General features: G+C 63.2%; 1 protein-coding gene across 2 annotated transcripts in view; it reads right to left on the bottom strand.

Moving 5' to 3' along the window:
• Positions 1 to 665: 665 nt before the first annotated feature.
• COQ8A (coenzyme Q8A) overlaps positions 666 to 10,398 on the bottom strand; it is a 50,318-nt gene continuing 40,585 nt past the window's right edge. For both annotated transcript variants that reach the window (XM_007167190.2, XM_007167191.2), the window contains exons 5-15: positions 10,026 to 10,100; positions 6,924 to 7,046; positions 5,015 to 5,100; positions 4,757 to 4,897; positions 4,182 to 4,263; positions 3,980 to 4,073; positions 3,564 to 3,705; positions 3,225 to 3,332; positions 3,015 to 3,080; positions 2,639 to 2,725; positions 666 to 1,779 (exon numbers count right to left, since the gene is read on the bottom strand). In XM_007167190.2, coding sequence (XP_007167252.1) covers positions 1,492 to 1,779; positions 2,639 to 2,725; positions 3,015 to 3,080; positions 3,225 to 3,332; positions 3,564 to 3,705; positions 3,980 to 4,073; positions 4,182 to 4,263; positions 4,757 to 4,897; positions 5,015 to 5,100; positions 6,924 to 7,046; positions 10,026 to 10,100 — 1,292 coding nt within the window. In that variant the 3' untranslated portion in view covers positions 666 to 1,491. The remainder of the gene's footprint in view (positions 1,780 to 2,638; positions 2,726 to 3,014; positions 3,081 to 3,224; positions 3,333 to 3,563; positions 3,706 to 3,979; positions 4,074 to 4,181; positions 4,264 to 4,756; positions 4,898 to 5,014; positions 5,101 to 6,923; positions 7,047 to 10,025; positions 10,101 to 10,398) is intronic.

Below are 10,398 nucleotides of genomic sequence, written 5' to 3'. Positions count from 1 at the left end.
GGCTGTCATGGAGACCACCTCAGCCTCTGCATCCTGTCCCGGAGTCCAGCGTGTCTGTTCCCGTCAATCCCAAACCGCAGAAAGGAATTTTCCTTTAAGAACCCAAAACTCTGAGGACGCATCTGGGACCACTGCCATCTCTCCGAGTTATTTCACCATCTGACGCACCTTTCAAGGTGTTCGCAGTCCGTTAGAAGGGCCCCCGCCTGAACGTTCAAAACGCCCCCGTGACCGAGGAATGAAGTTTGCCCCGGGAAAGTGCTCCTCAGCCGCGCCTGAACCCTGAAGTGGGTGTCACTGCCGCTCAAGCCAGGCCCTCGCCCTGCGGGCTGGTGTCAACCTTTTCCCGCGGTTGCCAGCACTGCGTCATACAGCCTCTGGGGCAGCTGTGGCTTCTCCGCCTCTGCGCCGTGGGGCCTGGGAAGCTGCTGCGGCAGGGACCTGGCAGCTGTGCCGTCCCCTCCCCGCACCCTTTCTCCGACGAGGAATATGGGCTGAGCCTTCCAGGTTCAGGTACCAAGAGCCTCACGCTGGGAACAGGGGCAAACCTTGCAGAAGCGTCTGGAGGCGGGAAAGGGTGTGACGCTGACCTCGGGCCCCTCACTCATCATCAGCTCAGAATCCTTTACAAGTGAAAGAATTAATCCACAGTGCTAGGATTTTTTTTTTAATTGAAACAAGTAAATCAGACAATTACAAGAATTGTACAGAGGTTAACAGCCTGAAACGACCCCTTGGGTCCAAGCAGGTGACACGTGCACGTCATCTTCCACAAAAGGCCCAGGCGCCGGAGCGGGAAGAAGGGCCCACACACACCCAGAGAGCATGTGGCTTTCTCTCCCCTTCTGCAGCTCCTGCCCCTCCCCACAGGAGGCAGCAGTTCTCTGGAAACCTCTGCTTGTCAAGAAAAGCCTCTAGGAACCAGCCAGAAGCAGGTGTGGGTGGGCCTCGCTTGGTGAAGTAGTGCTTGTTGGCACTGCTCAGATCAGCACTTCTCCCACGTGCAGATCCAAGCCGGAGAGGAAAAGGCAGAAAACACAAATCTCATTCTAGAAACACACACACACAAACCTTGTATTACACACTCCATAAAATCCAAAAAGGCTTTTCTGTTTCGTTTTTGGGGTTTTTTTGGTGGCAGGGAGTCAAAAGGAGAACTCTCATCTTCTGGTTACCATTCACATTAGCAAAAAGCCCTGTTACAAAAAGGAAAAGGAAATAAAATCGTCTTTTTATCGAGAGTCATTTCAGAGGATGCATAAACAATAAGCAGATTCCGCCAGACAGCAGTGGGGCTGCATTTCCGTGCTGGCGCCTCTCACGCCACACCCACGCAGCGATGAGAACCGTGTAGAAGTGCTGGCCACGGGCTCTGAGCAGCGCGGCCCCCTCTCACGGGGTGAAGTTTAAACGGAGCGTGGGTACCACCGGCTTCCTACTAGTTTCAGCGGCAGGACGACGGAGGGTCCCGCCTAGCGGCCGGGCCCGCGGCTACTGCTGCTCGGCCTGCCTCCTGCAGTAGTTGCTGTAGGCCTCCTCGAACATGGCCTTGCAGGGGAACCGGGCCTTCAGCTTGGAGCAGATGAGGAAGGAGCCCCCCATCTTCCTGTGCAGCGAGTAGGTCTCCTCGGGCGGCGGGACAAGCCGGTGCTTCAGCATGATGGGGATCAGGCTGTGGATCTTCTCGGTGGTGCTCTGCGTGCCAAAGTCAAAGGGCTCCTCCGAGGCAAAGGCCTCCCCCAGGGTAAGGATGGCGTCCAAGTGGGCATCTTCCATGGCCTGGAGGGAGGCGAATGGAGGTGAGATCGAAGAGCCCTCACCAGCCCAGGGCTCCATCACGGGGCCTGGGCTGAGTGCTCCCCGAGGAGTGGGCCAGGTAGGTGAGTGTTTCAACCAGACTGAAGAACGGGGCCAGGAGAACATCATTAATGTAATGTGTGAACTGGGCTCGGTGTAAGAAGAAAGGAAGTGGTGGGGTCTGCGGCCGAATGCAGGGTGTGACCCTGCCTGGGGGCACTCGAATTCAAAGCTTTTACAAAACACCTGTCATTCCAAAAAGAACAGTCTGTAGGCCTGAGCTGACCTGAGCCTCTGCACTCCTCGTAGGTGGCAGACCTGAGACCACCTGTGTGTCTGCAACCCTTCCCCACTGTCATCAGGAGAGGAAGGTGCTGCTTTCTGAAGTGACAGGAACACAGATGCTCGCCCCTTCACGTAGAGGGCTGCTACGATTACTTCCAGCGCTCCCCTCACCCTTTCCCCGCTGAGGCCTGAGCGAGTGAGGGCTGCGCTTTGCCATCCCATCTGCCCACCCGGCCCTGAGCGACAACACGATGAGCCCAGTGACTGGGATCTTGAACGGGCTGCAGTGGGGCGTAAAACAAGAGCTTGGTGACCAGTCCCCCGGCATTCTGAGGCCCTCAGCCCAGGGGCTGGGGTGGGGCCGGCCCAGGGGCCCTGTGGAGACCCTCGAGAGCAGCTGTCACTTCTGATCTCATGCATTTGTAAACTGAGATTCCCTTCAGGTTTCAAGGGAAAAGCAGTCCATGGCTCACCCTCCCCACACACACTGAAGTCGGCCTGGGGCTGAGTCTGGCTCAGCAGGCCTTGTGTGTCTCCAGAGTCACGGGGGGCTCACCTTGACCTCGTAGCCGGTGAGGAACTTCATCTCGATGGACTTCTTCAGCACGGCCTCCCTGTCGCGGTTAGCAGCAGCCCTGATGATCTGGGCGGAGGTGCAGAGGGGACCGTGGGCAGCACACAGAGGGGGAGCTCCTGAGGGTCCAGGGAGCCAGCACCTGCCCCGCCCCACACAGGCCAGCTGCCGGCCCACCCACCTTTCCCCTTTACTCCCCTGAGCCCGAGGCAGCTGCGGCCTCATCCACGGGCACCAAACGCTGCGGACAGGCAGGGACATGAGGACGGAAGCCCGCCCGCCCGTCCCCGAGTCCCAAGCATCCCATCTGAGCCTCAGGAGAGCACGGGCCAAGGCCAAGCCCTGCCTCCACCCCTACCTGGATGTAGAGGTCCGTGAAGGATCTGTCATATTCCCGAGTTGCCCCGAAGTCCAGAAGAGCCACCTGGGAACGGGCGATACCGGGGAGGGTTTGCCCCAGTGGAGCACGGGTTGGGGGGACAGGGCGGCGGGGGGCCGAGACCCCCAGATCTCGGACCCTGCTCCAGCGGAGCTCAGGCTCCCCATGGGAGCCCCACTGGGCGCTCACCTTGTGCTGCTGCGGGTCATAAAAGAAGTTGGACCAGTTGGGGTCTGTCTGCATGAAGTGGAACTCGAACAGCTCCCTCAGGCACAGGACCAGGATGCTGTGGCAGATCTGGGGGCCGGGCGGGTCCTCGTCACCAGCGCCGGGCCACCCGGTGGCCCCTGGATCTGGGCCGGGGAAGCCTCACTCCCATTTCCCTCCCCATCTTCCACCCCATCCTGCCTCATGCCCAGAGCTGACTTTGAGGCCAAGCGTACCACCAGGTGGGGAAACACAGCAGCCCTCCTGCCCGCTCTGCCCCACAGGGGGGCCTCGGGGCTCCAGGGCCACCCTGTGACCCACCTCATTCCGGATCTCCTGGCTCAGCCCCTCAGCCTGGTCCAGGGGGAAGCCGGACACCAGCTCCGTGGTCAGCACATGGGGGCTGCAGAGCTCGTCCACAATCTCAGGCACATAGAAGAAGGGGTGGTCCTTCAGCAGCTCCCTGGCAGGGGTGGGTGGGAGGTGACACCCGGGCCTCCTTGATCCCCCACCCCGACCAACGCCCTGGGGCGACACACAGGACAGCAAGGGGCTGAGCCCCCCAGGCGGAGGGCCATGCCCCAAGCTGGGCGGGACACGGCTCCGGCCTCAGGCCCCAACCCCAGCCAGCGCCCCTCAGAGCCGGGGGGGCCTTCAGCCCAAGACGGGCTGCCCGAAGCCGCCCCTTCTGTCTCCCCAGCGGAGCAACAGGCAAGGGCCCGAGGCTGGAGCCGCACCTGAACCTGCGGGCACAGGCGGCCTCCCGCTGGTAGTCACACTCGAGGGCCAGCTCCCGCCTCAGCACGTCGATCAGGTGCTCAGGGAACAGGCCTGGGCCAGGGAGGACGGCGTCAGGGGGACTGGGGGCTCCCCGGGAGGCCCCCCGGGGTCCCCAGGGCCCGCCCACAAGCCTGCCCTTGCCCAGCGGCAGCCTCAGACCTTCTGGAAGCATGTTGCTCATGTTCAGCACGGCCATGAGGTTGTTGACGTCACTGCTGATGCTCTGGGCCACGCCGGGGTACTGCGGGGGACAGAGGGGAGTCAGGCAGACAGACACAGCAGGGCCCCGCGGGGCCCCCGCCCTCCTGCCACCCACCAGCTGCCCAGCTGTGTCCCTCCCGGACCCCGCACCTCCGCGAGGCAGAGCCAAGACCCCCCAGTGCTGCCGTGACCCCCGGGCCCACCACGACCCTGTTCTCCACTGCCGACCGCTCCCTCCCCCATCCCCATCCCTGGGCTCAGGCCCCAGACAGACAGTCACTTGTCCCCAGTCCCTGCACCCCCCCAAACCAAGCATGCTGGGAGGCTGTCCTCCCTCCTACAGTCACTCACTCAGCAAATACTTCTCAGCACCCACTGCTGACCAAGTGCCGGGACAGAAGTGAAGAGACCCAGGCCTTGCCCTGGGCACGGGGACACACAGGGGACGTGGGGTGCAGAGGCCCCTCACTGCAGGGCCCGGCTCGGCCCTGTGCAGCCCCTGAGGGCACCGAGCCCACACCCTGGGTGCCCACCTGGATCTTCATGGCCACCTCGCGGCCGCCCTTCATGCGGGCCAGGTGCACCTGCCCAATCGAGGCGGCTGCAAAGGGCCGCTCCTCAAAGTACTCCAGCTTGTCCCGCCAGTTGGGGCCCAGGTCGCTGTTGAGAGTTTTCTGGAGGGGGAGGCCAGGGAGGGGCCGTGAGCACAGCCGGGGACACCCTGAGGGGCCCTCCCCCTCCCCCTCCCGCAGGGCTGCCAGCACCCGGACCCTGAGCCGCAACAGCCTCACCATCATCTGCTTCAGCGGCATGAAGTCTGCACTCTGCCTGACCCGCTCGAAGATCTTGGCCAGATGGGGGTTGATGAAGGCGTCGTCTGGAAGGCAGCAGAGCATTCAGAGAGCGGAAGGCTGACCCCTCGGAAGGAGGGCGCACAGGCCACCTCGATCACCCCTGCCCAGCGAGGTCTCCTGGGAGGAGGCCGAGGTGCTGCTCTGCCCTTCAAACGCTGAACCCAAGGTTCAGAGAAGATGAGGCACAGGCCCAATGCCACACAGCAGGCCCAGCCTCGGATTCTCCCTGCTCCCACAGAGCGTTTCCCCACTGGCACACAGACCCCTGATACTGCGGACCAAGGCTCCAGAGGGGACGCAGGGACACTGACCCGTGCACACTCCTGGCCCACCTCGGCCAACAACCAAATCCGAGACCCCCGCAGCCCGGCCCACAGCACCCCTCCCCACCCGGGCGCTGGGTGCATCTGTGCAGCCCGGGCCCTGCCGATGGCGTGCGGGGCAGCGTGTGCCAGGGCCTCTGAACTCACCCAGGGACCTGAGGAGGTGGATTCCTTAGAAAGAGCAGGCATAGCTTTTTATGATTATAAAAGAAACACATTTAGGGAATAAAGTGTATTAAATGTTTAAAATACCCATAATCTACATACAGAGAACTACCATTCTCTTTTTTCGTTTTGACCCTTTCCTATGCGTTTTTCCCTGACTGCAGTCACGCTGCCTGGAGACGCTCTGGCCGACTCCCCTCCTGAAGCCGTTTCTCACGAGCACTTCCCACGTCGCTGAATAGCTTTCGGAAATAGTCTGTAATGCACACAGAAGCTTCAACACGCAGCTCACTAGCCGGACAGCGGCTGACTTCAGTTTGTTTGAGACCAAAAAGAATCCTTCGATGAAGCCGCTCCTGCAGAGCCCTGACCGCATCTCTGAGGCTCTCCGTCCTACAGGCAGGGCTCACGCACGGAAGGGCTTCAGAGGGGCGCCTGCCGCTCGGGAGTCCGCACCGGCACAGGCAGTGCCTGCCCCCACCTGCCTGGGTGGTTATTCCTGTCCTGCACCTGGCCAGTTCAGTGAGTCCATCTGACTGCTTGTGGGGGGGGACTGGCTGTGCTCCCACTCAGGACACCAGCCCCTCCGGTGCTCCTCCCTGGGAGGCACCATCAGAAGCCCCGAGGGCCCCCCAAACCCCAGCTCTGCTCTGGGGGCTGCAATGAGCCAGCCTCCGGCTCAGCCGCTGCCGCCTCCCCCCGCCTTCCTTCCTCGGGGCCACACAGCCCAGTCCCCAGCGTCACGCCACCGCAGGCCCGTGAGCTCCCTCAACAGCACCCTCGGACCACCACGCAGGGGCGCCGGGGGGCGTCAGCTGGACTCTCCCCAACTTTTGAGACGCCAGGACCTCTGGACATGTCAAAACATTCAGAAAGAAGCCAGAAAAACAACCGTGGGCTCCTATTTAAGACGCTGTTTTTCAACATCCCAGGTGGGTTAACAGCCAGGCTTCAAGCAAGAGAAGCCCGTGGGCAGGAAACCTCCCACCCCTTCCCAGTGGGGCCAAGTGCGGCGCCCCCCACTGCTCACCCCCCAGCTCCCCTCCCCACGCTGCCCCACCGCCCCCAGCCCGCGCAGCCGCACTCACCCTGGATGCTCAGCCCAGCTCCCCTCCCCACGCTGCCTCACCGCCCAGGCCGCGCAGCCGCACTCACCCTGGACGCTCAGCCCAGCTCCCTTCCCCACGCTGCCTCACCGCCCCCAGGCCGCGCAGCCGCACTCACCCTGGACGCTCAGCCCAGCTCCCCTCCCCACGCTGCCTCACCGCCCAGGCCTCACAGCCGCACTCACCCTGGATGCTCAGCCCAGCTCCCCTCCCCACGCTGCCTCACCGCCCAGGCCGCGCAGCCGCACTCACCCTGGATGCTCAGCATCTGGCCCAGCTTGAGCGCCGCCCCGCGCACCTTGCACAGCGTCCGCACGATGCGCTCCGCGTTGGCCTCTGACAGGAAGGGGCTGGAATCCAGCACGGCCTTCTTCCCTGCAGAGGAGCAAAGTCACCATGGCCTCCCTCAGGCGGGGCTGCTGGGCCTGGGATCCCCCAGAGGCCCCTCCGCCGCCCCTGGTTGTGGGTCTTGGCAAACCACTGGTTCTCCCAGTAAAAACAGGGACAATAACAAGAGGTCAGGGTTTCACACGTTTTAAATGAGATGCAGTAAAGTCCCAGCACAGAGCTTGACACAAAGGGCTCAGTCAACGTCTTTCCTCCCGGGGGTCCACAAAACCGGCAATGCAACTTTAACCCACATTTCACACCCACCTCCCAGATGCCGAGGAAGGCCCTCCGGGGCCACCCAGGTCTCCCCGGGCCCACCTGAACACCCTCCCAACACACACACACAGAGGCTCGCCCACGGGGCCTCTCCCTCCGTATCAGCCCCTGCCAAGTCCCTGTCCCTCGCCCCTCAGTGTCCTGGACAAAGGTCACCAGCACCCCTGGAGTCTCTGCACAGTCACCTGCGGCCACTGGCTGCAGTGAGAGCGCAGTCCTCGAGGGAGGGGAGCTCAGGGTCAAGGACAGCCTCACCGGGCTGGTACCAGCTGGCCCGGGGAGAACGCATAGGGACCTCAGGTGTACAGATGACCTCCATTCAGCACAGTCGGGGGTGGGAGGGTGCAGGGTGGTGACTCAAGGTGATGAGGAGGGGGTGACCCGGTGACAGTCCGTGCTTTTCCTGCCCTCTGTCCTGTGAGCCCAGTTAGATCAGGAACCCCCGAGGGTTGCCCCCCACAGAGCCTGGCACTCTCCTCAGCCTGCATCACCACGGGCCTGGCCCAGCGCTCAGAGTGGGTCTGAGGTGGGTCCCCAAGGGGAGAACACGGGAGGTGGCCGTCATGCCACTGCCCTCCGTCCGGGGCCGTGTCCAGCATGGTCTCTGATATACCAGGGTGGGTGGGCTGCAGGAGGATGTGAGACTGAGGGCCCACACCTGAGGGCAGCTGTTAGGCCTGCGCGGGGTTAGGCTCACCCCAGGGTCCCGGACAGCAGGACAGGGTCCCGGGAAGGGGGGAGATCTCAGCTCCACAGGAAGAAGCCCAGCTGCCGGGGGTTGAGAAAGCTGTAGCCCCGGGGCAGGACCACTCCAGGGTGTCTAGGCCAAGAAGGGTGCCCAGATCACCCCTCACCTCGGGCAGCAGCAGGGACAGGAGGCCCTCTGTGTCCGCTCTGCCCTCCCCAGCCCCTGGGCCCTGTGGGCCAGGACCTGGGCCTGTGTCCCTGAGGAGAGGTGGGCGGGGCAGAGACGCTGGAAGAGAAGGCCACGGCCCAGGCGGGAGGAGGGAGATCTTCTCCCCTAGGGACACGGCAGACCCGGGAGACAGCAGCGCCCCTGAGATCCAGGGACGGCGCCCGGCCCTCTTGCGCTTTCCAGGCAGCCGCTCCTCACGGCTGGCCAGTCTCCACAGGCTGGAGTCTGGGCCCCTGCCCGGGCAAGGCTGGTTCTGAAAACAACCCGGGGGGAGCCGGGGGTGCCCAAGGGCGTGGTGGGCGGGCCCCCCCTCAGGAGAGGCTCCCTGGGGAGGCCTGGGCCAGCCTGGTCGGTGCCCTCCAGGCCCAGGGGTTCCCGGGCCTGCTCAGGAAGCTAGAGCACGTCCCTCTGGGCCTGAGCCCCACATCCTGCTCTTGGGCCAGTGGTACTAGGCCCCTTGACCCCCAACAAGGGCCACCGCCTCCCTGACAAAGGACACCAGCTGTAACCTTGGGGCCAGTATAGCTTCTTTCCTGCTTGGACGGGGCAGGACGGAGGGCAGCCAGTTTTGGGGGGGACGATGGGAGAGGTTGTGCCTGGGGAACGTTGGCTTCTCACTTCCCAGTCTCAGCACCAACACTAAAAATACCCTCCCTAATCCTCTCTGTTCTCCGGTCCCTTCCAAGGACACACACATACTCAGGGGCCTGGAGGACAGGCTAGCGCCTTCTCCGCGGAGGCCCCTCATCCCCTCGAGAGGGTCCTGCAGGTGAAGCGGGGCCATCCAGGTGGCTGGCAGGCCCCACTTCGGGGCCCCCAGGCTGTAACTAGGGCCTCAGGGACCACAGCACAGCAGGCCAGTGGGGATCACTCAGGGTCCCCAGGGAAGGGGGGAGGAGGTGTCAAGTACCGGAATGAACTGATGTCCCTGAATGGGCGAGGGGCAGGGGGCACTCAGCCCAGAACTTCAAGTAAACTTTGAGAAATCCACCAAGCAGATGGCTCTAGCAGGGCTGCTCTCAACAGCCCCCAGGACCCCGCTGAAGGGAAAGCGCCCTGCACCTGCCTAGCCGCCTCCCCCCAACACCTGGACAAGCCTGGGGGAGGGGACCAGGTAGAAGGAGGTGGGTGGAGCCTCCAGCTGCCCCCTGACCCATCATCAGAGCATCATAAGCACCCCAGGTTTCAGAGCAGCCAGTCTGCAGAATGTTCTCCATGGAGTACCGCCCACAGCTGGCCACCCAGACAAGGGGGAACTGAGCGTTCTGACCTGACCCCAGGCTGACCCTGGGAGGAAGGGGACAGAGGAGTCATGATCTTCACCTCAGAGACAAAGCGTCTGAAGCTGGAGAGATAATGGCCACCCCAGGTCACGAGGTGGGGGAATGGGGGCCCCATGGGGTCTGTTCCAGCAGCTCCCATGCCCCTTGACCACAGCCAAACGGGGAGCCCTGGGCACCTGACCTGGCCAGACCTGGGGTCCCAGCAGCTCTGCAGAGCAGAGGCAGAGGCAGGGCCAAACCTGAGGCTCCTATCAGAAGAGGGAAGGTGTGCGGGCCCGGAGGAACCAGGACGGCTGGGTGAGCCAATGTGGGCCGGGACAGGAACAGAAGAGCCTTCAGGCCTCAAACTCCAGGGCTGCCATTCACACGGAACACAAGATGAAAGATGCCCCTGGAGGCCAACCTTCGGGGAATGCAGGTGGGAGCTGGGAGCTGACAGGCCCAACTCTCAGGGCCCACCCTGCCCTCCCCATCAAGGGCCCAGCTCACCTGAGGGGTCCTCAGGGCGGAGGCTCTTCTTGGCGACCTCGGCCAGGGCCCCGAAGCCCAGACCCACGGCCAGACCTGCAAGGAGGAGGTTGAGGGCTCTGGGCATTCGCTCGGGGGCTGCCCACTGCCCTCCACCCACGAGGCCCGGAGCAGCCCCACACAGACACCTGCCTCGCTCCCCTGGGGAGTGCCCCCTGCCCCTGGGGACCTTCGCTGACACTCCAGACATCTTGAAAAGGGAGGGGATAAAAAGGTAGGAGATACACAGCTGTTGTCTTCAGAGAAGACCTGGCTCAAGGTTGGTGCTTTCGGTGGAAAAGCCTCCTCCACCGCCACCTCCATCACCTTCACTACAGGCTCACGCGACAAACAC

The sequence above is a fragment of the Balaenoptera acutorostrata genome, chromosome 1, assembly GCF_949987535.1.
Source record: "Balaenoptera acutorostrata chromosome 1, mBalAcu1.1, whole genome shotgun sequence".
In the NCBI taxonomy this organism is placed as follows: Eukaryota; Metazoa; Chordata; class Mammalia; order Artiodactyla; family Balaenopteridae; genus Balaenoptera; species Balaenoptera acutorostrata.
Note: the sequence above shows the minus strand (reverse complement) of the source record. Positions and strands in the feature narration are given on the sequence as shown.